The 26,668-nt window shown below is 46.3% G+C and overlaps 6 protein-coding genes across 6 annotated transcripts; 2 read left to right on the forward strand and 4 right to left on the reverse strand.

Annotated features, from left to right (window-relative positions):
• Window positions 1-7,968: 7,968 nt before the first annotated feature.
• TREMEDRAFT_66086 (uncharacterized protein) lies at window positions 7,969-8,397 on the reverse strand (the record flags this gene model as incomplete). Its single annotated transcript, XM_007008152.1, has 1 exon — window positions 7,969-8,397. One exon carries the CDS (start codon window positions 8,395-8,397, stop codon window positions 7,969-7,971), a length of 429 nt encoding a protein of 142 aa, XP_007008214.1.
• A 1,661-nt stretch (window positions 8,398-10,058) lies between these two features.
• TREMEDRAFT_66087 (uncharacterized protein) lies at window positions 10,059-10,592 on the reverse strand (the record flags this gene model as incomplete). Its single annotated transcript, XM_007008153.1, has 1 exon — window positions 10,059-10,592. One exon carries the CDS (start codon window positions 10,590-10,592, stop codon window positions 10,059-10,061), a length of 534 nt encoding a protein of 177 aa, XP_007008215.1.
• Window positions 10,593-11,424: 832 nt separating this feature from the next.
• TREMEDRAFT_66088 (uncharacterized protein) lies at window positions 11,425-12,452 on the forward strand (the record flags this gene model as incomplete). The annotated part of the gene is made up of 5 exons (XM_007008154.1): window positions 11,425-11,679; window positions 11,725-11,863; window positions 11,905-12,058; window positions 12,098-12,308; window positions 12,348-12,452. The coding sequence occupies 5 exons, from the start codon at window positions 11,425-11,427 to the stop codon at window positions 12,450-12,452; spliced, it is 864 nt and encodes a 287-aa protein (XP_007008216.1).
• A 6,380-nt stretch (window positions 12,453-18,832) lies between these two features.
• Window positions 18,833-19,724, reverse strand: TREMEDRAFT_66090 (uncharacterized protein; the record flags this gene model as incomplete). The annotated part of the gene is made up of 2 exons (XM_007008155.1): window positions 18,833-19,459; window positions 19,512-19,724. 2 exons carry the CDS (start codon window positions 19,722-19,724, stop codon window positions 18,833-18,835), a joined length of 840 nt encoding a protein of 279 aa, XP_007008217.1.
• Window positions 19,725-20,584: 860 nt separating this feature from the next.
• On the reverse strand, window positions 20,585-22,679 carry TREMEDRAFT_45982 (uncharacterized protein). The gene is made up of 7 exons (XM_007008075.1): window positions 22,580-22,679; window positions 22,355-22,471; window positions 21,954-22,175; window positions 21,618-21,833; window positions 21,493-21,552; window positions 20,888-21,315; window positions 20,585-20,829 (listed from the first exon to the last, which is right to left on the reverse strand). Exons 1-7 carry the CDS (start codon window positions 22,616-22,618, stop codon window positions 20,643-20,645), a joined length of 1,269 nt encoding a protein of 422 aa, XP_007008137.1. The 5' UTR covers window positions 22,619-22,679; the 3' UTR covers window positions 20,585-20,642.
• Window positions 22,680-22,831: 152 nt separating this feature from the next.
• On the forward strand, window positions 22,832-26,328 carry TREMEDRAFT_70391 (uncharacterized protein; the record flags this gene model as incomplete). Its single annotated transcript, XM_007008156.1, has 10 exons — window positions 22,832-22,997; window positions 23,044-23,087; window positions 23,229-23,278; window positions 23,337-23,451; window positions 23,506-23,614; window positions 23,657-23,900; window positions 23,943-24,339; window positions 24,391-24,479; window positions 24,636-25,249; window positions 25,367-26,328. The coding sequence occupies 10 exons, from the start codon at window positions 22,832-22,834 to the stop codon at window positions 26,326-26,328; spliced, it is 2,790 nt and encodes a 929-aa protein (XP_007008218.1).
• Window positions 26,329-26,668: the final 340 nt, after the last annotated feature.

Below are 26,668 nucleotides of genomic sequence, written 5' to 3' on the forward strand. Positions count from 1 at the left end.
CGGATCCACAACATGATGGGGGCTTGGTAATTCCTCCATATTCTATCATCCTCCAATCCTTTATCCAGTAAGATTCACAACTCATTTATCCATTCTTTTGCATTTTCAAATATACACCACTCAGTTCCCGTTGTTCTTGCAATGTATTTGGTAATCTCCTCATCCTTTCCACTCCTAACCTCTACCTTACTCAGCCTTTTTCGTTTTAGATATTTAACTATCTACACTCTTGTCCTCGATAGACCTCAATGGATCAAAGACAGGTGGACTGCAACTGTTTAGTTAGCTTGGACAACGACGGTTAGTATGTTGTCCGTAGACTTGTGATGTGGTCGGACGACTAAAGTGACTTGCGAAGGATCCGGGCAGGTCGAGATGACAAAAAGGGTGTGTGTGATGGTGTGGACAGGGGTAATGATGATGAGGGATGTGTCGGATGTAAGTAGTATGTCAAGAAGAGGTCTTTTGTGAGTGACAAATAATATTTTGATCCTTGAGAAAAGGAAAACTACAAACTACAAATGGCCTCCTTATATCCTTTTCTGAGGGATTTGTGATGCGCAAACTCGTCGTATGAATTCAGAATCATCCGGGTTGATATCATGTGGATTCACACTGATATCATGTGGATTCTTCCCGGAATCAGGTGAGTCCATGCAGACTCGTATGAATTCTGGTGAGTTCATGACGGTTTCACACGATATTCAGGTGATTTCTGACTGAACCCATATGGGTTCAGGTGTATTCATGGTGAACACGTATGATATCATGGTGATATCACATGTACTGATATGAATTCATTGGAACTCATATTGAAGTCGCATGAATTCAGTTGGAATGTGTTGAAATCACGTGAACTCGGGTCACGCTCGGTAGAGTCGTGACAGCTACCATATAAATCAAGATACATCGCCATCAGGAAAAACCCCTAGATAGAGTGACTACGCCGAAGTACGTCACAGTTACATTCCTTTCGACGTCTGTGCCCTACTGGTTGGGTGAGACATCGAGTCAGAAGCATCAAGTCAGCCGAGGTTCATCGACCGTTGGTCTATTAGGAAGAAGTTATTAAACGGCCGTGACAGTTACCCCGTAACAGTTCCTCAAGAGTCGTACATAGAAGTCATACTCTGCCTACCCGTTCCCGTCTCCGCTTCACTAATCCCGCTACGGCATCGTCCGTTCTCCTTTCATACCTAATTGCTATTCCTTTGTCCTGCTATACTTTTCCTTCATCTCTGTGTCCCTCATCTATCTCTGTCTTCCTTCGGCTTTCCGCTCCATATAGTTTCCCATCTTTACTCCGTAGATTTTGGTATCACTCCGCTCCCCTTTTAGTATATAGAAACAGCCCTTTTTCGTAGATGTCTTGTCAAATGTATTTTCTCATCACTTAGCAAATCTTCTGCCACTTGATCTCATCGGCTTATAGTCTCTTCAATCCACGACATCACTAGACTATAAACTACATCACTAGGTCTGTTCCCTGCAAGACCCTATAGCCATAGCTCATAGACGCAGACTATTTCCAACGTCTGGTCCTGGCAGGTAGGCTTCAGAGTCCATCCAGGGGCTCTGCACTAATTATTCACACATCTGCCCTTTCAACACTGGTGGTTTGATCAGAGAGAGTCACCTTCTGTCAAGACCAGACCGAAGGTCGAAGGATCTGTGTTGAGGGTGATAAGCTACTTGTAGGGACTTGGACTAGTTGCGAGATGATGCGAGGATCGAAGCAAGTAAGTCACGGCCGTCGATTAACTTCTTCCTAATAGACCAACGGTCGACGAATCTCGGCTAACTTGACGCTTCAGACTCAATGTCTCGCCCAACCAGGAGGGCGCAGACGTTGAAAGGAGTGTAAATACGGCGTACTTTGACGCAGTTACTCTATCTAGGGTTTTTTTTACTGATGGCGATGTATCTCAATTTAATTGTAGCTATCTCTATCAATCTTTCACTACTGACAATAATCAAGGATTGCTGAAGAACTTCAGCTATCTTCCCAGCTAATATTATCTACTCCTCCTAGACGTTCACCCAACCCTCTTGCGCTTTGACGTACTTCAACGCACTTTGTCTAACTTCCCCGAGTCCCCGGCCATACTTCTCCCCCCTTTGACTAACTCCGCCTAACATCGCCGCAGTTCTGTTCCCATTGTCCCTACTTAGCCTAACTCCGTCTAACTTCACCGCACTTTGCCGTCCTTATGCTCCAGACCCCTGTATACCTTATTCTCCCGTTGTACTTTGCCGTAGTTGGTCTCAGATGTCCTAGGTTACGTGTAGGGTGAAGAGTTAAGATGTGATAGGGATTTTGATGGTCAAAGGAGGGTTGTTGATGGTGGGATATTCAAGGTGTCACGACGTAGTTCGTGACAAAGTAGTTTGGGGAGTGAATAATAAGTTTGGCAAATGTATATGAAAACTTGCATGTTGAGACAGACAAGATACATTCATCGAAGTTGTTCTAAGCTATGCTCTACCTTATGTACATGGAATGAGAGTGTAATGTAGATAAGGGTGGCTGGTAGTGTTTATCAGTGGCGGGTAATGGAGGTGACTGGATATTACCCAAACTAGCAACTTTGACACACGTGGTCATGACACCTTCCCAGTAGTGGAGTTTGGAGCCATACTGTTACAACCTGGCTAACCAGCACCAGGCCATACACTGGCCATGCATGTGACATCTTATGCCACTGCGCTAAAAGGCACAATATCGCAATCAGCCCTATGATTGCGATCCGGTTATAACCTGATGTCACGACCCTGCAACCTCAGTCGTGACAGGAGCCCCTTCTTTAAGGGCCGAAGTCCCTTGAGGCCTTCAGGTTTAGTACCCAAACCTATTATGGTTTGACAGCGCTTTGGGTTCAATTCTCAGAGGGAGAGACTTTTGGCGGCGGACCTCACCCGCCACTGCCACATCCCACCAATGTGGCAGAGCAAATATGATGTGCTCTGGGTGGGGATCGAACCTGCTACTGTTTGATTGCAATATTCTGTTACGACCTGGCTAACCAGCACCAGGCCATACACTGGCCATGCATGTGACATCTTATGCCACTGCGCTAAAAGGCACAATATCGCAATCAGCCCTATGATTGCAATCCGGTTATAACCTGATGTCACGACTGAGGTTGCAGGGTCGTGACACATACATTCTTTGAGGACGACCCTTGGGTCAGACTCCGTCAACACCGTTTTCCGCTCCTTTGGTCTTTTGACATAAGGCTTCAAATGCCCATTATCATCTGTTAGGTGACCGTTCAAAGTCGTGACACTTCCAAGTGGCACGGTTCAGATCGTGACGGATCAAAGGTGTGACACTTTGAAGTATCACGAGGCCAAAATCCGTGCCCCTTCGAAGCTGCACAGCTTTGAACGGTCACAAGTATAATCCGTGCGCCTTCAAAGTGGAACGTTTGTGCTTTCAACGGTCACGACTCTTGGCTTTGAGTGACCGTAGAGTGCCACACCAGCGGTATTATGAAACCCACAAATCCTCCTTGTACTTGAAATTCTGCATTACTTCATCCTTCAATCATACATACCATGACCGGCATTCAATCTGTCTTCAGCACCAATTTTGAACAGAACTTTGAGTCCTGGCTTCGTGATCAAAAGTTTGCCCACACAATCTCCGATGAGGAGTATTCCAATCGTAAATGGCTATTAGAACATCCGGCTGAAAATCCACCCTTCCAACCACCTCACAACTCTTGGTTGACCCGGACCAAACAGCACAATTGTCTCAGTGAAGATCAACAAGATATCCTCACTCACTCCTCACCAACATCACCAACATGGTATAAGCTGGTCCCAATCTCACAAGTGTTCTCAAGAATCAAACATGTTCATTGTCTTACGCTTGCACATTCTGGGCAAAACAAGACTAGGGCCGAACTGCGAGCTCATTATCGAGGGATTGGAAAACAGGAGATTAAAGCAGTTATCGATGCCTGCAATGTCTGTCAACTCAAGTGGGTCTTGATACATGTCAACTGCAAGCAGTCGCTAACTCATAACAGAGCCCGCAATAAAGACCCTGGTCAACTCCAACCAATTACATCCTCCTCACCGTTTGAACGCATCCAAATCGATCTCATTGATATGCGAGCAGATGAATGTTGTGGTCCAAAAGGGGAGAAAATGCGTTGGATATGTCATATCAAAGATCACTTCACCAAACTGTCCCAGATTGTGAGTGAATAAGAAGGATAGCCGCACAGTGACTGACCCTGAAGTATCCAATGACAAACAAAACAGCTCGAAATGTTGAGAAACATCTGATGACATGGATCAACCATTATGGGGCTCCTGAGATCTTGCAATCTGACAATGGCCGCGGATTTTGTAACGAGATCATCACACATCTTGCCCAGGCATACTCGGTGAAAATCAAGCATGGTCTGCCCCGAACGCCTCGTGTTCAAGGGCTGGTAGAGCAAGCCAATGGCACTGTCAAGTCTCGCTTGTCCAAGTGGAGATTGGAGAATGAAGGACAACCTTGGTAAGCTATGAAATCTTGCGAAGGCATGCTCTGATATCCAGGATCAATGGTTTACCCCATGTGATACGTTCCATCAACTACACAAAACACAGTGCAACCCTTCACACCCCGTACGAAGCTGTATTCAATCGCACTCACCGTGAAGTTCAGATGTGGCTACCGGGAGAAGATAGGGAAGCTGTGCTTGAAGTTGCACTGGACTTGGGAACAGGAATGGAGACGGATGAAGAAGAACATGTGGATCTGCCACCTTTTCGTTGGGAAGAGGATAGTGATCAAGAAGTTGGTCAAGAACCTCTTGGAGAAAGAGAAATGCAGAATGGACCTCAGGAGAACAATGTAAGCGAAGCTGCGGATGAGTCTAGACATTCAAGTCCAGGAGCTACTGGTGATGGACATCAAGACATGGATGGTATTGGTAAGTCATTCAAAACATTGATAGGGTTAAGAAAGAGGACAGTCAAACTCATCTGCAGGAGAATCTCACCCTTTCACACTGCTCATGCAGGAGGGGAGAACCAATGAGGTTCAACGAAAGAAACTCCAAATTGAACTTCAGAAACGTCAAGCTATTGTTCGTCAACAAATGATAGATCGTTTTGGAAAAGACCATCACAGTTTCAAATACGAGATCCGCGACAAAGTAACACTTCATATACCGGCAATAGATCGCCCTGGTGCACCGGCAAGTCGAATTCCCTGTATTGTCTGTTACGTTTTCTCCAAGCCCAATGAACCTCAAGCTTATCGACTTGTTTGTGAAGCGGGAGTGCTGAATCGTCTCTACCAAAGTAAGGCTCTGAATCCGGCAGATCAATTTGAAATTCCCATTGTGGTAGGGCTGGCAGCTCTAGACTGGAAAAATCAGCCCCTGGTGTCCTTGAGATCTGCAGTGAAAAAGATATTCCGTGAGTACAGAGTCATAGGAAGTATAGTATGCTTACCCATGAGACTTGTCTAAAAGGGAGATCAAGTGCAACTGTAAGGGACATTGTCACACCACTCGATGCCCTTGCAAAAAGAAGAATGTGAAGTGTTCACTTTATTGTCATGGAGCGGAAAGAGAATGTAAGAACTACTCTCGATTGACGGCCACGGAAAGAACTTTTATCGAAAACTCCAGCAGTGAATCTGACGCTGGTGAACCAAGGCCAAAACGTCGTCGGAAGACAACACAATCTAAGAAGAGTCGTCAACAAGACAAGACGTCTGTTGAGAGTGAAGAAAGTCAAGTGATACGGGAGTCCGAAGATGGTGAGCATATCACGGACAAGTCTGACCAAGCTGGTTGCTAATCTAGATAGGTGCTTCTCTTTCTGCTCCATCCATTCCACCCTCACTTTCAGATCTTCAGTCGGAATCAGAAGTCGGAGCCAATAGTGATTCCACTCAGTGGCCTGACAATTGCTCTACCTTTGAGACATGGAGCGACTACAACGAAGACGACATTCCCTCTGGATTCTGGCATTCTGAAAGTCCTCTCAATGATTATCCGCGATGGATGAAGGGCAAAGATGATTTATGGCTGGATGAAAAATGGGAAGTGGATGGGAAGACATGGGGTCTCACTCGTCGGGTTCTGCACCTGGCTAGGAAATACAAGTCCTGGCTTTGGCATGAGATAATGACAAGGCATATGCGGGGAAGACGAGGTATTCTGCAGGCAGGGTTTGGGAAAGAGCATGCTGAGATGATGGCTCATGTGAAGGGGATTGTAATAGCTAGGGAACGTTTCAAAGCCAAGTATGGTCAAGAATTGCTTGGTCCAAATGTATGTTCCAATAGTCATTTGGCGGATGCTAGCTAACTATGTAGTCCGCTTAAAAGTATAGATGTCGTAGGCTTCTTAGAAAGATGACTTGGCAGGATACAGTCAGTATGAAAAATAGGTAGATAGATTGACGGAATGCATCTCTTTCTCTCAAACTGACTTTCTACATTGGAGATGTTTTCAGTAATTACTTCAATCGGGTCTTACATAAGAACCACATTCTATGTTGGTCTTTTTTCTCTGCTTTCGAGAGACTCTACGCTTACTCAGCTAGGTAGATAAGTACATACATGTTTAGCAAATAGTATTAAGCATCTTCTTTATCCCATGATTGACTTTCGATATCAGAGATATGTTCAGTACTCACCATTCAATCACATCTTACAACCCTCCTATGAAGATTCCATTGCAGCAAGTATGGTTGTATTTCAAAACCGTTGGTCTTTGGTCTTGACAAGGCCCAAGGAGAACCTCTGTCATTATGGAGGAAGTATAGATTGGCATGTGTCTTGTTCAAAGCCCGAAAAACAGGAAGATGTACAAGATATGGAAGTGGAAGTGGAACTGGCCGCAGGGAAATTCAACCTGAGACTTCCTGTCCACGGTACCCGTGCCACTTTGAAGTAGCATGGTATCAACCCGTGCGTCTTTGAAGTGTCATGACGCTTTGGCATGTCACTCAAGGGGTCCTTGAAAGGCCGTGACGCTTGGAAGTGTCACGACTTTGAACGGTCACCTAACATCATCTAAATATCCGAGTTGGAGAGGCTCAAGTTTTGACCAATCACTGGCCATTTTGAGAATCGATGAGAGAATACTACCTGTCTGTGCAAGTGGTGTGGAGAGTAGGTCAAGGGTAGGCACTTCCACAACATTCCCCACAGCTTATGCAGAGTCAGTGCCAATTTCGGAAATGATATGGCTTTTAAGATAGTCTATGAATACACTGTGACTCATTACCTCTCTTGATTCATGTGAGAACTGTGTATCTTCTTCAATCTCACGTAGCTCTTTGTAACAAGCGGTCCGAGGCTCTCTAATAAAATGTTTCAATCCGTATGATGACTACCCCCCTTTGATTGCTGATAATTAGATGATCATACAGAGGGGAAAAAGAGCATACATCAATTCTACATATCACATTCCACTCACACGCAGTAAACCAGAGACGATCGAATAGAGTTCAGAGGATAAGTTGAACGGAGAAATATCTGACGGAAGGGGTAATTATCTAACGGCGGTTCTGCCGTCCTGGCCCAATTCTATCGGCTAACACCCTGCTTTGATTTGTGTTAAAGGCTGGTAAGACCCTTCTGACCCATTCATAGTGGAGACAGCATCCTCTGCATCCGCTTCACGAGGCCAGGGAGTTGAGAGACTTGCATACCCAGTTTTTACCCAAATTGATACCCAGGTGTTACGGGGTAACAACGAATCGAGAGGACTCTATCGAGTTCGACGGATTAGGACAGAGAAAAGCGGGAGTTGGAGGCAGTGCTGCAGTAGGTAGGGACGGGTTTTCCCCTTTCGAGATTTTCCCCACTGGGTTTGCTCAAAGCGGTTTTTCACCTGTCCGAGTATGTACGTAGACGCTTGCAGCAGGAAGAGGACAAGGACGAGGATATCTGTAGACAGTATATAGTACAATCAGCAAAGTACCAACTTTGCTGATTCTTCAATATCATTCTTTGGCTACATCGATTGCAGAGGAGACACGATTCTTTAGCACCAGAGCCCCTAGATTTCCACGTACGAGACCACTCGTAAGCTCTATAATTATTGAGACATCCATCGAGTTCGACCCAACCTGCGACTTAGTCGTCGTGTTTCCAGTACCGTTACACCAGGCTCGAGTTATCCCTCCAGGTTGTGGGACTAAGGTCACTTCAAATACCTGTGGGCAAAGATCTCCTGGGGCATTGCCATTCTGGAAATCTAGAGAGGGAAAGGCTTCTTCAATGCTGGCCAACAGGGATAACTTGTTAGCCTCAAACACATACCTTCCCCTCCCCTTTGGGTCTGAATCTATCAATTTCACTACATTTTTGTATTTGGCATATGTTGCCTTTTGTACGTTCATGTCGGATGTTAATGAAGCGGTGTTTGACATGGTGTTGTTGTTGTTCAAGTGAGATGTAGTGTACAACTAGTAAGTGGTGATCTGGAAGAAGAACAAAGTGGACTTTGACCACATTGTATGCCATCCAGTAGCAGGAATTGGAGTCTGAATGTGGGCTTCTTCTTCTGACGCTCCCTTGTTGAGGAGGACTAAATCCTAGGTGTCTGCGTCATGGTATGGTCCGCGGGAGGTGCAAACGCCCGATTCATTCTGGTCATTACGTCAAAGAAGCCAACAAACTATGACCTCAACAACCATCATCGTCTTCTTCTTCAACACCATTAAAAAGGTCCAAAGGTACATTTATAGAACTTGTCAGAGGAAGGAGAGACAATAACAAGCTTCCCAGATATCTCAAGGGGAAAGAAGTGGTACTGATCTACACTCCTCGATCGCTCGTCCCAATGCTTTGATGTCGTGACAGAGGTTAACCACTGTCATGTATATCATCAGCACGGGGTGTATGGTGGACCCCCACGCCTACAAGGTCCGGTATCTGGACTGGCCTTCACTGAGTATGAGACAGTGTGTCTCATTATCAACAGATCCAAAGAGGGAAGAGGAATGAGGATATAACAGAATGACTATTTGCACTGAATTATCATGGTCACACCATCAGTCGGTATTGGAGTCAATACGAGAGACATTATTTCCCACATTCCTTCATAGGTATAGAAGGCATGATGTCATGATTTGAATGTCCGCGATAATCCCAACCTCGACCAGGAAGCCCGACCTACGATGACGTCCGATAGTCGGCATCTAGCATCTGGATTATCCCCGGCAAGAAAGAGTGCCTAGTTCTCGGGATTGGGGAGGGGGTGAAGCTAATCGAGTCGGGAGGAAGTTGTCACGACCAGTACTTATAGCGAGATCAACTCTCACTAGCAGAGTTGATATTGAGCCTTTTAGGACGGTTCATGTTCGCGGGCTCGCTACCCGGTCATGACAGAAGTTGACCGACGGAAGAATGATTGATCTTCGACTTGCTTCTTTGAGACGTCAGCTATGTACTCGTTCCCCCCAGGCAACTGAACGATCACCGGCCGGGACGTCATGTTACGTGACGGACGGAAGCCGTAGCCCTCGTAGCCCTTCGACCTTCGAAGTGCAAGGGGGACGAGCGGAATGTCCGTGACACTTCAAAGAGTCATGATGTCATCACCATGACCCATTGAAGAATCATTCCTCACCATTAACGGATCCTGACAACCACAAAAGTCTACAGGGGGGTATTGGAGGTGGTGAAATCGTACTAGAACATTCCTGTGGTCATATTCCACCATGCATGGTGGGAGGAACATGCCTATTGGTTCTTCCCAAGAGGTCCATTCAGTGGAGGAATATGAATCCCCGGCTTGTTCCTCTTGAGTGGACACTGCACAGTAAAGTTTGAACTACTCAGTCAAGCATGAGGATCGGGTTTGGGAGATGTGCAGCTCATTGAATATGCATTCTTCCACAGGTCACCTCATCCGGCGGTCAAGCTGGCATCCATGACACTTTGAAGTGACATGTCTCCCGTGCGTCACCTAACATATACTCAGCCCTTTGGAATACAAGAGCTGAGACGATGATATTCCATCCGTATTGAACGTGTGGAGCAATGTCTTTGTCCTCATTAGACGCTTGCTTTCTCCGTTCCACAGAGGTTAACTGGAGGAGGGGGAGTTCAGCATCCTAATAAGCTTCCCCAACCTATCTCGGAGATTGTCTCTGACATCTCGAGGACCATCTACTATCGTTTGCAGCAAATTTGACCTTTGAGTATGATTGTCGTCAGCATTGGTAAAATCCCCATTGATCAATGTGAAGTCCGGAACACTTTGTTCTTCATGAGCAGTAGATGGGTCAGACGCTGGTGCCAGCGTCGTTGGTGTCGCATACGGCGTGACGACATAGGGTGCCAATAATTTACCAGAATGAACATATCCGATTCTTGTCGCCTCCCTTGCCATCCCTTTGTTACCGTGTTGGAGGGTCTCATGGATACAATTTTCTTTCACTACCCTTCTTGGATCAACCAATCTAGGGGTGCTAGCTTCCACCACCGGACCGATGGCTGTTGAGGCATCAGTGTCAACTTTGGAGATGATCGGGTCGCAGAGTCTTCTGGTCATAGCAGCAATTCTTTCCACTTTTTTGCTATCCGAAAGCCCGGAAGCAAAGATGATTGAAAGAGACATATCTGCTGTAGTTTTGTAAGTGTGCCTTACAAGTCTGCCTACTTCGATAGGCGTCAATACCCTCTCATTCAATTGCTGGGACCATTGAGAGGGCCCTCCAAAACCGCTTGAATCCGGTGTTGCCGTGGTAGGGGAGCTTTCATCACCCAACAAAGATCAGCACACTGCTCATGTTCCTTATCACACCATATGATTGCAGGACTTACATACTGGAGATGTGACAACCAGGCCAGGGTATGTTTCCCGTCAGGTTGTGGGACCAAAGTCACTTCAATAGAGTCAGGCAAGACTACACCTGAGGTTCCTTCAATCCCACGTTCAAGCTTCAGGAGCCCCAGGGAGGGAAATGCTTTGTGCAAAGCGGTCAACATGGCTCGCTTGTCCCTCTCTCTCTCTGCTGTTAAATCTGCTTTGATCAAATCCTGTTCATGTGTTGAGGCTATGCCATCTCTCTGTCAGGGGTTCCTTCGGTTTAGGTCTGGTTTGAGGGACAAGATCCGCAACTGGTCAAGCACGGTAGCAATCTAGAGTCACAGACAGGTGAAGATACATTGTCCAAAGAGTAAAGTAGCTATCTTCGTATTATGTATCTGTCAGGTACGCCGCCAGCGGCGTCCTCCGCATACCAGAGTTGTCACCACGTGACACTTTCCCCCCCTTCCTTTGAAAATCCTGAGTTTGATGGTCGTCATCACTACGTACTTGTCAACTTCAAAGAGAATCCTGAATTCTACTGTTATCTCGTTATCCACTCATGTATCTCTTTCTCTTTCACCTCATTTCTCTCAATTACCAGAATTTCACCTTTTCTTAACATCTAACGTTCATAAACATGTCATCTCCTGCTCCTGTTGGCATTACTCCCCGTAAACGCGCCCGTCAACCAGAACCAGAAGGTTTGGTTGCTCCTTCTTCCGCACCTGCCAACAACAAAGGTTGGAAATGTATCGGTTTTGTGAACCATGCTGGGGATCCCAACATTACCCATGGTAAACTTGTTTATGTTCGTAAATCAAATCATAAGGACTACGTGTATCCTTGTCTACCTCTCGTTCATGGGACAGACCAAGTGAAGGACGCAATCGAGGTATGTGGCTCACGTTATTGACAATGACAGGATTCTGATCTTTAGGAAATAAAACTCGTTCTCAACAAGTTCGTAGATGGTAGTTGCCAGTGTTCTGCCACGAAGAGGCAACTGTGTGGTGAAGCTTTGTTGGAACTTGGGGCTTTGGGAGACGATGTAGCAATCGTGGGGGATCCGGTGATGAGTGAGTCAAGTGTACATGGTGTAGTTTCCTTCTAATGTTAGGGTGTTCCGGATGTTTGAACGACGCAGAAGGCGAGAACGAAGATGAAGTCGACGACCACGCCTGTGTAGTAGGCATTGTTCGAGCGACCGAGCCTGTTGGTCGCACTCGGTCTAGTGGTCCGCCTCCGGTGGAGCAAATTTACATTGCGACTCCGTGAGTTGTAGTTTTCAAGTTCGTGCTGACTGTTTGCAGGTGTTTCTATTGTCGAGCACAACCAAATGTTTCGTGTTCGCTCAATATCAACACTCATCTTGGCAAACGCCCCAAAGGTGTCGTGAAGAATGACGCCGCAGACCCCGTGTTGGAGAAAAGTCTTACGGGTCGTCGAATGTTGGCTGCTTCGGGGTCGTTGAAGCCTTCTGAGAAGAAGTTCTTCTTGAGTGCGTGGGGGGAGTTGGAAGGGGTGAGTTTCGTTCTTCTCAAGTACGCTGGCTGATTTTAGTTTGTGCGCAACATGAAGAAAACGGGTAAAACCCGGGCTTCATCGTCCAAAACTCCAGATTGGGCGACATTCATGTTGGATGAGGAGAGCGAGGACGAGGATTGAAGGTGGTGTGTTTGTGAGTGTGGGTCTGAACTGTTGGTACGTGGTTGTCTGGTTCGCGGGGTTTAGCTGTAATATAGGAATTCGATTTTCGAGATGTAATATAGGATAATGAATGTGTATGAATGAATGGACTTAGTTGGTGGCTAAAGAACGTGTGGTTGACAAGTACATCGAATCAGTGGGAAGGTGCAAACCTGGCCCTTCGACCAGATTGCAGCCTCTCACTGTATTCTTTGAACATGTCATCAAAATTGGGGTCTTTCTCCACTTCTTCCTGTGGTTCCCAAGTACTCTCGCTTACTGGCGACCCACGCCATTTGATCTTGTATTGTTTTATCTCTCTTCCCTTGTTTATAAACGAATGTACGTCTAAGATACTTTCATATTCGTATGTGTTGTCGTGTGCCAAATGCGCCGGTTGTGGCTGACGACCGTGATCCTGTACTAGTCGAGTACGTTCCCCGTTATTGGGTGTCGCGTGATCTTCGACATACAATTTCAGAAGTGATACATGGAATACGTTGTGGATGTGGTAGCTTGGTGGGAGTTCTAATTTGTAAGCATTGTCGTTTATCTTCTCTTTAATCGTGAACGGTCCCAACCACCTGTGGTCCAACTTTTTTGAAGCCCGGAGAGTACGAATGTTTTTTGTGCTTAACAACACCTTATCCCCCAGTTTGAAAAGTTTGGTGAGAGTGTTTTGCATCGTAAAACTTCTTCATACTTTGTTGAGCTCGTTTAATTTTATCTCTTAAGTACGCGTGGATTTTCTTGGTGTTTCGTACGAATTGTCTCCCTGCTTCGTTCTCGTGGTTGGCAGGTGTGCGTGATATGGGTTCTGACATCGTTTTTTCGTGGTTGATACCCATACCATCCTTCAAATGGACTAAGCCCTGTTGTACTATGTTCCGTTGCGTTGTACGTGAATTCCGCCTGTGGTAACAGTTCCACCCAATTACGCTGGTCGTAGTCGACAAATACTCGAAGGAATTGTCCTAACCACTTGTTCACTATTTCTGTCTGACCATCGGTCTGAGGGTGAAAAGAAGTCGAGAATTTCGTGTCTGTCCCCATCAAAGAAGTTACTGTCCTCCAGAATGACGATGTATATTGTGTCCCACGATCTGTTACCAACTTCTCAGGTAGACCTGTCCTGGGGTACACGCTTCTCATGAATACCCTCGCCAGTTCAGGTCCATCGATGTTTGCTGTAGTGGGAACGAATATTGCCGCCTTCGTCAATGGGCACACCCACACACTAATTGAAGTATAACCATTTGAGTCGGGTAATCCAACAATGAAGTCTGTTGTTATTGTTTGCCAAGGTCTCGAAGGAATTGGCATCGGTATTAACAATCCATAAGGTGTATGTCGACTGTACTTTGTTCGCTGACAACTGTCACGCCGTTGTACCCAAATGCGTACGTCTTTCTGTAAAGTTGGCCACCAGTAGTATCTTCGAATATCTGATATTGTCTTTGCTATTCCAGGATGACCCGCCGACCTGCTATCGTGTGATTCTCCCATTATCACCTCTCTCACCGCCGTTGGTACTATGATAGCTGACCGAAAACGCAATCTCCCCTCGCTATCCCTTGTAATCGGTCCGTCTTCTTTAACCTGTGTATTCCATCTCTCATAATCCTTATCAGCTTCAATATTGTCGTCAATCATCTTTAGAACCGGGGTTCCTGCTAGTTCTGTTGACTGGATTGCTAGCAGTTGGCTCCGTTCTATCAAAGGACGATAATTGTGGTTGTTGAGTTCACCGGACAAGGTGGTTGTGGTTGTATCTGTGGGACGGTAGTCTGCTCTCCTGCATAGCGCGTCCGGTTGTGTTGACTGCTTTCCTGGTCGATATTTGATGACGAAATTGAAATCTGACATGAACTCGCTCCATCGTGCTTGTCGCCGGGTGAGCTGCTTTGTTGTCAGAAAGTATTCTAAACTGTGATGATCTGACAGTACCTCTACACGTATTTGAGCACCTTCCAAATATTGTCGCCAAGTACGAAAGGCGAAGTATATAGCCAGGAATTCCTTATCGTGTATTGGGTAGTTGAGTTCTGCCGGTATCATTTTTCTTGAAGCAAAAGCCACAGGTCGTGTAACTCCGTCCTTGTCTATCTGCGACAGTACTGCCCCCAACGCGTAGTCTGAGGCGTCTGTCTCCACTATGAGCGGTAGGCTTGGATCGAAATGTCGTAACACTGGGGCAGTGCTCAAAGCAACTTTTAACTTCTCCATTGCAGCTACACAACTTGTTGTCCACTCGAACGCTGTGCCTTTCTTGGTAAGTTCGTGTAAGGGGTTGCTAACTTCGGAGAAGCCTTTGATGAATCTTCGATAGAAGTTGGCAAATCCTAAGAATGATTGGACTTCCTTTAAATTTTTTGGTGTTGGCCACTCCTTTATTGCTTCAATCTTCCCTTCGTCCATCATCAATCCTCCAGGTGTCACTACATATCCCAAGAACTCCACTTTCCTTGTATGAAATTCACACTTCTCCCATTTTGCATACAGCTCTGCCTTCCGCAATCTTCCTAGTACTTCCTTGACATGTTTGACATGCTCTTCTTCGCTGTTGGAGAATATCAGAATGTCATCCAAATACACAATCACGTACTTGTCGAGTATGTCCCTAAATATGTCATTCATTAAATGCTGAAATGACGCCGGTGCATTTGTGAGTCCAAAAGGCATCACTTTGTACTCGAAAAGTCCGTATCGTGTTCTAAACGCCGTTTTCCATTCATCTCCCTTAGCTATTCGTAGTAGATTGTAAGCCCCCCGAAGATCGATCTTGGAGTAAACAGTCGCACCCCTCAGCCTGTCTAATAAATCACCAATCAACGGAAGTGGATACCTGTTTTTTACCGTGATATCGTTAAGTCTTCTATAATCCACACATAACCGTAGCGATTGATCCTTCTTTTTAACAAAAAGTATTGGTGAAGCTGCCGGGGATTGCGAGGGTACAATGAAACCTTTTGCAAGGTTCTCATCGAGGTATCTTCGAAGTTCCATTTGTTCAGTTTCTGATAATGAGTATATTGGGCCGAATGTCGGTTGCTTCCCATCCAGCAAGGTAATGTGATGATCATACGGGCGGTGCGGTGGTAGGGTATCGGCGGCTTTCTTGGCAAATACGTCCAAGTACTTGCGATATACGGTCGGAACAACCGACGTCACCGTCGGTTCTGTTTTGTCCTCCAACACCCTTGTTTGTAACCACTGTATGTTGTTTGCTGGGTACAACGTCCGCTTATCCCAGTCGAATATTGGTTGAACTGCAGAAAAGAACGTCATCCCTAGCACCACTGATGCAATTCGAACTGGTGTAACATAGAAGGTTGAGGAGTATGGTTCGAATCCATGACCTAACAATAACGTCATTCGTACTTCATGAGTAATTTCCCCAATCTTCGAAGGTTCGCCATCTGCTAACACTAACCGTTGTGGTCGCGGAAGTCGCCTTCTTTCCAATCCTGCTTCCACGACAAACGCATCGTCCACAAAGTTTGCTGTTGCCCCCGTATCCAATAAAGCCCTGGGGTTTAGCTCTGTTCTCTCTACCACACATACTGGTACAGTAAATAACTTTGACCTGCGTGGATCGAAAACCACAGTGTCTCTCGTTCCTTTTCCCTTTTTTCCTACAACTAACTCTACAATATTACTAAGTACATTCGCGAACTTGCTAACCTTTGCACATTCCTTGTTATTTTCTTTGTTTTTGTTGTTTTCTTTATTTTCTTTCGTGGCAAATCCAATCTTGTTTTTGTTGTTTTCTTTATTTTCTTTGTTTTTGTTGTTTTCTTTATTTTCTTTAAATTCTACGTACATACTTCTCAATTCCAGGCCGTCTCCATCGTCTTCTCCTTCCATATTCTGTTCCAACTCTCCTTCTTCTATCAATTCACCGTTCTCCTGATCCTCTGTCTCCTCCATATAATTCGAATCTATCACGTCCAGGGTCCGTAGTTGACGAGTTGGCTGCAAGTATCCGTTATCCGGGCACTCTGAACTTAGGTGTCCGACCTTTTTACATTTGAAACAACGACCTTCTTTCATTAACTTATCAAACTCCGCATCTGTTAATCTAATTGTCTTGTTGTTCGTACTCTGGCGGTAATTTCGTGTACTTTGAAGTGACGAGCCTGATGATTGCGACTTATTTTTTGTTAAGTTATTGACATTTGGGCGGTATTGTGTTGTCGTAGTGCTTTGCCGAGTATTGGTGACTACGGGTCGGTTGTTGCTCGCACGATAGGTGTCCGTAGTTGACGAGTATCGGGCCGATACTTGCAGACTCTGTTCATTGGCTTGGTCAACTTCAACAGCCGCCTGTATTAACTCTGTAAGATCTTTTAAAGAGGGTGGGGGTCGTAATTTTAGCACTTCCCTGCGTATGTAAGGTTTTAATCCGTCCAGAAATGCTAAGCACTTGTTGTGCTCGTCATATCCAGACCGTGCTACCACCGCTCTAAATTCAATAGAGTATTTAACAATGTTGTCGGTTTGAATTGTTTTCTTTATCTTCTGATGTGCGTCTAGTTCTCGGTTATATGGACCAAACGCTTGACGGATCTGTTGGAAATACTCGCCAAGTGTGGCAGGTGTTTTTCCAATGTCTACCAAATTATCATACCATTGACTGGCGTTACCTCTAAGTAACATAGAAGCATAATTCACCTTTAACTCCTCCTCAGGATACATCGGTCCTGCTGCTCTTAGAAACATCCTAACTTGACGGATGTGTTCCTCGAGTTTATCAATATCCTCTTCTCCCGAAAATTTATCTGGTTTCGGTAAGTTGCTGATTGAATCACGCAACTGTCTCGATATAGTTGAAGAGTACGTTTCAGACCTTGTCTGGCTCGCCTCTCTTTCTTGGCTAATCCTCTCTCCTCCACTTTCATTCATCATCTGATTACCTGTAGTTCCCTCCCTCACGCTTTCTCTCTCCAGCACTTCCAACACCTCAAGTTCGCGAATCCTTGCCACAATTGCATCCTGTTCTCTCCTCAACCGCTCTCTCTCCTGTTGTAGTCTCAGGTGGGGGGGTGGTTGACGATGAAAATTACCGGATCCGGCGAAATTATGATCGGCGTGGTGGAGTAATGTGTCACTGGTCGGTAACTGTGCTTCCGTGCCTGGGAACAAACTCCCCATGGTCGGTAACTGCGTTGCCGGGTTGAGTGGCAAATCGACAGATGGTGTGAGTGGTGGGATTGATGATGATTGTGATGATAATGATCGTGGAGATCCTCTTGGTGTAATCTCGTCGTCAGATGACTGCTCATCTTGATGATGTTGATCGTTATAGGAGGACAAGGGATCAGGGGGCCTGGGTTCTCTTGGTTGAATTGGGTTGCGTAGATTGTACCTTGGTTCTGTAGACGACATCTTGCTAGCTGGCTACTGTGCTTGGCGAGTTCGAATAAGGGGACAATGTATCTACTGTCAGGGGTTCCTTCGGTTTAGGTCTGGTTTGAGGGACAAGATCCGCAACTGGTCAAGCACGGTAGCAATCTAGAGTCACAGACAGGTGAAGATACATTGTCCAAAGAGTAAAGTAGCTATCTTTGTATTATGTATCTGTCAGGTACGCCGCCAGCGGCGTCCTCCGCATACCAGAGTTGTCACCACGTGACACTCTCATATCTGTTGCATTGTCGGAGGTCAAGTTCATGTTTGTATGAGCTGTGGTGAACAGGGCAGTGGATACAGATCTAAAAGAAGAGACTACATGGGTTGTCATCAGGTTATGTATCATCTAGTGGCAAGAATTGGAGTTTGAATGTGTGCTCATTCTTCTCACACTCCCTTGTTCAGAATGAGAGAACTCTAGTTGATTTCTTCATCCTGTGGAACGTCCGAGTCAATCGGGTCACATCACGTCAAAGAAAACGTGACATCATGACCTCAATGACAATCAGCATCTTTGTTGAGACCATCAAATAGGTACAAAGGTACTTTCATGGAATCCCGGAGAAGGAGAAGGATCGAGTTGGATCACATTCACATTAGTACCATCCGGACATCAAGGACGTGGAGGGGTGATTTACATACATATGTAGGCAGTATGTTCATATGAGTCTGTGGGCTCTCTGCTCTCAGTGTGACCCTCTGCAAACTTTGCAGAGTCACATCTACTGACTTAAATATCATCAGCACAATGTAGATGGCGAAGCCACACTTAGCCTCTCCGTACGTGTTTTATTAGAGTTTAGTCACAGATTTGGACAGGCATTCACTGAGTATGATCCTATGCATTGTGTAGTGCATCTCATCTCCGTACAGTCTCAATGGTCTCAATGAGCGAAGCAAAGTGGGTAAAGATATGAATGTATGTCTCCGCCAAATCATCTCTGATCTTAGGAGTCAATACGAGAGTAGCCGCGACCTGCGAGGGGGTCTCTCGAGGACGTCTTGAATGGCGCACCCAACAGCCCACTGATCCCATCGAACGGATTGGTCATTACTCCTTTAGGAGTCGACGATGATTGATTATATGACTCCATTGCCTTTGCCATAGATGTTGGACATATCAAGTAAGGAATCACTCTGCGAAAAGTCTCCTCTTTATCGGGCGTCGTCATCACCGTGCACGCAGTGTCCACGTAACCTACACTGATTGACTGCTGTGGTGAATTGTTTTGCAAGTATGCAAGGGTGGAAGCCAAGCACTCCTTGAACCGTTTTGACACGTGTTCCGTCCCAAGATATGTGTAAACGGACATACGTTCACTTGCGCCTTCCGAGTCCACAGTGATTTCAGACTGGATGATTTCACGTAGTAGTTTCAAAGCCTTCCGACTTCCCTTCTGGGGGTACAAGGCTGACAACTCGTCCCTGGGTTGTTGGTTGGCAACTGTGGCATAATACTCTTTCAGTTGGTTGGTTAGATGATCTCGTATCTCAGCAGCAGTTGGATGTATGCTGTTGGGGGAAACAACAGAGGCGGTGACAGCAGTCAGATTTGGTGCCGTGGAATCCTCGGCCTATGCAAGTTAGCATATCTACCCAATCATGTTCCTGACCGGAAAGACTCACTGGCACAATGTTAGAACTTGAGGCAACCCCTTGCTCCGAGCCATGTGGCTTGTACTCATACTGTATATGCTCAAGAGGTGACTCATCGCCCAAATCCGACCGGGTCAAATCTGGGAATGACTCAAAGAGATCTTGTAGTTTTCCTCTCACTTTCTCCGCATTATACGGGCTCCCATTCACAACATTCGACATCTTATCTTTCAATTTGTTCATGGTGGGTCTGCTATAAGATACAGTGGAGATATGGAAGAAGGAGGAATCTTGTCTTGATCAGTTTATATATCCAACAGCAGTAGAAAGTGATATGAGAATTTGGGGCAGTGTTTCCCTCTTTCCTTTATGAGGAGAAGAAGGCATACGGTCATGTTTTTCGATGTCCGCACGAGTCTCAACCTCGACGGCCGACGGGGAAGCCCGATCGACGATGACGTTTTAGTCGGCTTTTGGTTCGACGGTCGGCCAGAGAAAACATGTCGGCTTGGGGGAAGGGAGAAGGGAGTTTGGTCGAGTTGAGAATGAACGACTGTCCGCCTAATCACTTGATGTGTTAGCTAGACATGTATGGTTCTCAATACAGTGAGTGACATCTACGTTCATTAGATACTGTTTGACACTGGGAAAGAAGCATGCAGTCCCCGCCTATATCTTCCGTCAACGTCAGAACAGGAAGACGGTTCGGGGGAGAGGAGATGAAACGAGATTCATCAGTAGAATGAGTACATGAGAGATGTTTCACACGATCTTTCGAGTAAGTTGGTGAATCTGCCAAAAGCAGTACATGGTCGAGATACATCACCATCCTTTGTCGGAATGCGGGGTTATCTTGCGGACCACCGATCAAGGTTGTGAGAGATCACTCGGCCACAAGGAGCGGTCTTGGGGAGATGACATCAAGCTCTGAGAGTTTGAAGGCGAGAGATTCGGGGATTGAAAAACAGCGTGGGCCGAATATCGAAGAGCGCGATAACACGTATCTTGCAAATGTCCACAAAGGGTATCTCAGCGACGTTGCACGTCTCGACATCCTGAGATCATAAGCGAGGTCAGACTTCAGTAGTTCTCCATCGGTATTTGTGGACTTCGTATCCATGCGAACCTCTTCTCACGTACAAGATCATGGGCGATAAGACCTTAAACCAATCTTCGTTTGGGTGGCGAACGAGATCTCTCCTTCTCCCTACTCCTGTGTCTCTTCTCCCGATCCCTGTTTTCGTCGTATTTGTCGTACTTTGAGCTCCGATCTCGGTCTCTGTCTCGTTCTCCATCGCGATCTCGATCGCGCGAACGATGAGATTCGCCTCTGTCACGATCTTCCCTCCTGTACGTCAACACCGGCCTCTCTGCATAATGTAGAGAAAGAGAAAACAAAGACTGACCTATCGTACTTATCATACCCATCTTTCTCACGGTATCGCTCATGTCTGTCGTCCCTATCTCTATCCCTGTACTTTGAGGAAACATGTCTCTCCTCACGTTCTCGCTCCCCTTTCACCTCCTTCAAATCTTCTTCCAGCTCACCTGCTTCCCGTCGTATCTTATCTCCGTGTCCCACGAGAGGCATCTCATCCACTGGAGGGACGCGAGGATGCATGGGAGTATGTGGAGCAGCACCGTTACCGATGCCAGGCGGTCCCATGAGCCCTGGTCCCCCAGGAGGGCCAAGATGGGTTTGACGAGGACCGGAAGGCGCTGATGGGGCGGAAGGGGGAGGTCCAGAGGGGTTCTGATGAGATTGTCGACCGATCATGCGGTCTTCTGCCATTTGTGCTAGCAGTTTACGCAGTTCGTGGTAGCCCAAGTGCAACTGTCCGTCAGCGATTATCAATGGGACGGACCGCAGGACGCGTTCGTATATCAACAAGGAGCAGCCTTGCCTGCAGCAGCACCGAACACTTGTCGGCTTTATGAGGATACTGCTACAGACCGAGTCTTAGATGAATTGGAGGAATAATCCGCGCCCATGCGGGTGAGAGTGGCTTACCTTTCCACCGAAATGATCCGCTAGACGTTTATCAGAGTCCAAAACACTAAGCATGGCGCCCTGTATGTCAGCGAGCTCTTACAGTGGTGACCAGACTGTTCAGAGTGATGAGATGACTGCCTCACACATGTCTCGCAAACTCTCAATTTCTGATGCCCCGAAGCTCCTGCATTCTCATTCAATACCTGTAACTCTCTCTCCTTATCTGTCTTGAGAGACTTGAGAGCATCAACAGCTTTGAGCTTCTCCATAGATTCTTCAACCTTTCCAGCTTCACCCAACGCCTCGACTTCTTCAGTGGCGCCTTGTATGGATAATTCAATCTCTCCAATTTCGCGCATCTGATTATCAGCGTGGGATCCACATCGTCAGTGATACACATTTCTATGAGAGAAGGGTGAACGAGCCTCTCAGAAAGGGTCTGAAGATGGATAGCGAGGGGTCGACATAAGAGGACATACCAAATCCACTGTCTTTCTATTTTCTTCCGGAGTTTTCTCCAACTTCCTCTGACTCGCCCTGATCCTTCGATCACATTCTTCGACAAATGAATAGAGATTATTCTCGTGTTCTCTCTTATACGATGCTATGCGAGGATCGTCCGGGTCGGCCGCTTGGGCTTCTTTGAATTGCTCGAGAATACGGTCAGAGTGGATTTTGGGACAACTGCCCAGATCCATTTTCTCATCGTCAGTGCCAATTTATTTCTCTGAATCATAGGTATGCCGTAAATCCTTGGAGCCTCATCGGCTATAACATCTGGTCGAATGGCTTCATTTCCTGGACATCCACCAGGGGAAGGTCGGGGGTAGGGGGGCCGGAGTTTGAGAAAACAGAGAGGAAGAAAGGGAGCGGGACTCACGGTGTTACTAAAAACGTTATGAGGACAGGTTCCAAACAAATAATTTCTGCACACCTTATCATCCCACCAGTCGTAGTTTATCACTGCCACTCCCATAGCTTCGGGTCCCATCATTTGCTAAAAAGTCAGCAGGCAGTTTTAGGTTGCTCAACCCCACCCTGGGAACTCGCTCAACTGTATCGACGATCGCGCGGGAGGATCCCGTAGCTGAAATGTCTGACCCACCTCTAGCAGCCTTCGCTGCACCTCTGCCATTTTACCCATCCTGACTGATGATTAGATATGCTGGATGAACTTGTGTAAAGGGGAAAGATGTCATCAGTTTAATCGACGAAAGTGCAGAGAGAGGTGGTGAAGAAGCGGGATCAAATATATCGGTGAATTGCCACGTGGTCGAATGTGGCACTTTTCCTCCTCCAACTTTGCTCCCACTTTTCGACTGTGATCCCCGTATATACACAGTGTCACACCAATACCATGTCAAATCGCCCAAACGCCTCGGCGGGTCCTTCTAGACCTCCTCCGAAACATGTCAGAATCATCGAGAAAACATCGGACCTGATGAGACGGAACGAGTATCTCAAGAAGCAAGGTAAGGGCAAGGGACGGGCAATTTTGGGTGGTGTGCTCGATATGGTTGACGGTGAGCTCGCATCTGAGATCGCTCATACCTTAAGCTCATCATGTAGCCAGTCAGATTCCTAACGCTCTACAGGTGGAAAAGTTTGCAGAGGTGAGTCTCTGTCATCTTCACATACAGCCCTTTGTCCACCGTCTTAGTCGCCTCTCTGCCTATGAGGAGCAAATGTGGACGGAAGAAGCGACGGACCACTGGAGGTTGATCAAGAGACGACAGACAAAGCTGATGTATCAGACCCGCGCTTTGGAAATTCTTGCATTACAAAATGCCATGAAATCATCCGCGTGAGTCCGTCCCTTTCCTTTTTAGAGCTTGCAGCGAATGGCATAAGCTCACCAGTAGTGATAGTAACAACTCCCGAGTCTTTCAATCCCTCCCTCGGCATCTACGAAGAAGAGCGGCTAGTCATAATCCTAGACGAGTACCAAAACGTCTGCGTAGTAAAGCCGCGTCGGAGGTGAGATTTTCCCTTCCTTCCTTCAACCTGGACGCAACTGAACATTGATATCAGATCGATCCGGGGGACAAAATAGCCAAATCACATCGAAAACGCGCCAAATTACGTGCGAGAGCAAAAGGGAAGGAGACCGGTAGAACAGAAGAACTCTTGCGACGACAGAGTGAGTTGAACCTATCGGACTCGTATGTGACTGACAGGTCAGACAATAAGACCTGGCTCCCGACTCATATATACCATGCCAAACGATTCCACATGTCAACGTTATGGGGTCACCGAATTCCTCTGACACCAACCTTGAAATCCTTCAGACCGGCATATCGTGCTTCACGTCGAAGAGCAACTTTACAAGATGTCAGCTTCATTGGGATCATCGAGATCTCAGGAAAACGAGCCCAGCTCATCACCCTCCTCGGCAGGATGATGGAGGGTCATTTTGCAGGCAATAAGTAAGCAGCTGTAGCTGCGATGTATTTTGAGCTGATTGCAAGGTACGAAACAGGAGCCAGAATGGCTAATGTTTGGGCTTATCATCCGGACACTTTCCCGGAGGGTCTGATAGGACCTGTCGGAATGGTTTGGGCTCCTGCTTTATCTCGACAGTCTCAATTGGAAGAGACGTTGAGTGGAAACAAGGGATCCATCGATGGAAGAACGGGTCCGGCAAATAAAGAAGATGATAAGCGATTGTGGATCAGGGCTCATCCGGCGATATTCGACCAGCTTTGGGGTGCTTTGCGTGTAGCCTGTGAAAAAAGTCGAGCAAAGGTCACCCTCAGTGACAAACGTGGGGAAGTTGGGGCTTTTGAGATTATGGGACCATTAGCAGGACAGGTCCTCACACGGGTTTTGAGCGCTTGTAAGACCAACTCAGGAGAAAAGAAACAGGTGAGTCCGATGTAGGGTACATGTAAACGATGAGGTGTAGACTGATGATAGTTTCTTCGGCAATTGGGACATGTTGGATCCTCGGGGGAGGTGCCAGAGGGTATGGTAGTGGGACTAAAAGTGGACGATCCTCGACTCAGGTATATATTCTTCCCCTTTCTTCCTCGTTAAATCATTTGAAAAGCTTTCCACCTCTAGCATATCTTCTATCATCCACTATGTGTCCCTGAGCCCAAAGCTTCCATTTGCTGATACATGTGGTAACCAAGCGAATGTCCACTCATACTGACCATCAGCTTCCCTCCACCAGCAGCTTCTACAAATACTCCCCCATCCCCTATGGACAACATCTCCCGGATATCTCCATTCACTCCTTCCCCATCACTCGCATCTACATCTTTATGGAACGCTATCCCTTCCAAACCGCGCTTTAAAAAATCTGATCTTGATCGTCGACGTCAACTCCAATCTACTCCCGGTACCCGTCTGATACCAACTGGCGAAGACGACAAAATACCTGTTACGATCACTCAACGATCTATCTCACCTTCATCATCTCTCCACCCAAACCTTGCTTTAGGGGGAACAAGTGAAGATCACTCATTACACGGTTTCACCCTTATCTTCCCTTCTGCCTTCTCAATGGCTTTCCTCCTATCTTTCATATATACAAATGTGAAATTGGTCGGTCTTGCCGAACGTCGAGCTCAATACAGGGAATGTGGTATCCCTCATTTCCCCGAACATTGGGGTGGGACATGTAAAGCTGGAATTGAATGGGAAGAAGAGAAAGCAAAAGAAGAAGCTGAATGGTGGAGTCGACGTCCTCCTGGTAAACGACCCGAATGGAGTGGATTAGGGATCGAATGTCCTTTTAAACCTAAATGGAGTTCAATCATTTCTCAAAATGGTTTACCTCGGAATTCTCCCATCAATCTTGAACTATCTCATGGTCCTTCAGGACAAAACGTGACAATGGAAGTTGATAACACTCCCGTAATCATGTCAAATGTGGATGTTCGAACAGACATCGAGGTCGAAGAGGAATATATCAATAATCCCCCTCTTTCTGATCAAAAAGATCCACTTCCAATAATCCTTCTCTCACCAACTTTAACGCCCCATCTCCCACGATTACAAGGAGTCAACGGACCTGAAGTATTTCAGAAGATGATGATGGCTTATCGTACTCAAAGACAAATGCCTATTCTGACGAAATCGGTTTTGGGAAGTTTGTGGGACAGGACGATGTTACACGTGAAAGTGGAGATGGTGGGACGGGGGAATCCTGGTGATATGGCTATCATCTATTCTTTATATTCTAAGGAAAGGGAAAAATGGGTGAAGGCGTATTCGGGAGCACTCCCTCTTCCCCATCACTCCAGTCTAGAACAATACTCCATCAACAGATCAGAGAATCCTACATCTGACATCACACAATCAAATCCTTTGGTCCCAACAGTCATGACAGCCAGCGAGGTTACAAAGCAGGATGAAGAAGTCGAAGCTTACAATGGGGTTTTGGTGGATGACGAAATGACTATAATAGAGAAAGAGGTGAAGAAAGAAGAAAGGATGCTTAAACTTGGTCAAGAACCTATGGACCGTACTAAAATCATAGGATGGGTTTTATCTGGTAATTTCTCTCTTGCCAGAGGAAAAGGATGGGGAATAGGGATGATAAGCCTTAAAAGTTATGTGAACGCAGTGAAGGTTTCATCCTCTATGATCAATGAGGGAGATGGTGATCAATCTAGTATGAATGTAGGACGGTCGTCAGGGGAGGAGAAGTCGATACATTTTGGTGAAGGGAAGCAGCAGTCGATAATTTTTGGAAAAGGGAAGGAAAAGTCGAAACGTCTTGGAAAAGGGAAAGAGGTAAAGGCAAGTAAAGGTAACGATATGAGTGAGTTGGAAGGTAAGGTTTTGGTAAAGGTTAGGAATAAGGATGGTAGGGTATGTCGTTTAGCTTATCTTTCTTTGATCTAGCTCGACATCTTCCAATGCATAGTTTAGTTCATAAGGTTGAAGTCATGCGATTCTCCACCTTGTTACCGATCATATGCACGTTAAATAATGTCTCGTTCATCTTCGATCCTTCTCTTCTTCCCCCTCCTCCCCCTCCCGCTCCTCTTCTGAGTCATCCTCATCTTCATCCTCATCCTCATCTTCATCTTCATCACTCACAAACGAAAACTTGATCATCCCACTAGCCAAAACATAAATCAACATACTGCTCATCGCACCAGCGTACCAAAACCATCTGACTCTGTCAAACTGTTTGTTCTTTCATCTTTCTCTTTCCTTCTTTCTTATCTCCCATTCCCCC

The sequence above is a fragment of the Tremella mesenterica genome (genome assembly GCF_000271645.1).
Source record: "Tremella mesenterica DSM 1558 unplaced genomic scaffold TREMEscaffold_18, whole genome shotgun sequence".
In the NCBI taxonomy this organism is placed as follows: Eukaryota; Fungi; Basidiomycota; class Tremellomycetes; order Tremellales; family Tremellaceae; genus Tremella; species Tremella mesenterica.

Excerpts from the sequence above, each read along its gene's own strand:
- TREMEDRAFT_45982 (XM_007008075.1), bottom strand. The coding sequence starts at position 22,618 with ATGGGTAAAATGGCAGAGGTGCAGCGAAGGCTGCTAGAG. Across the intron at positions 22,472-22,579 it reads TGCAGCGAAGGCTGCTAGAG|CAAATGATGGGACCCGAAGC; the intron begins GTGGGTCAGACA and ends CTGACTTTTTAG. Across the intron at positions 20,830-20,887 it reads GGGTATGATAAGTACGATAG|GAGGGAAGATCGTGACAGAG; the intron begins GTCAGTCTTTGT and ends GTTGACGTACAG.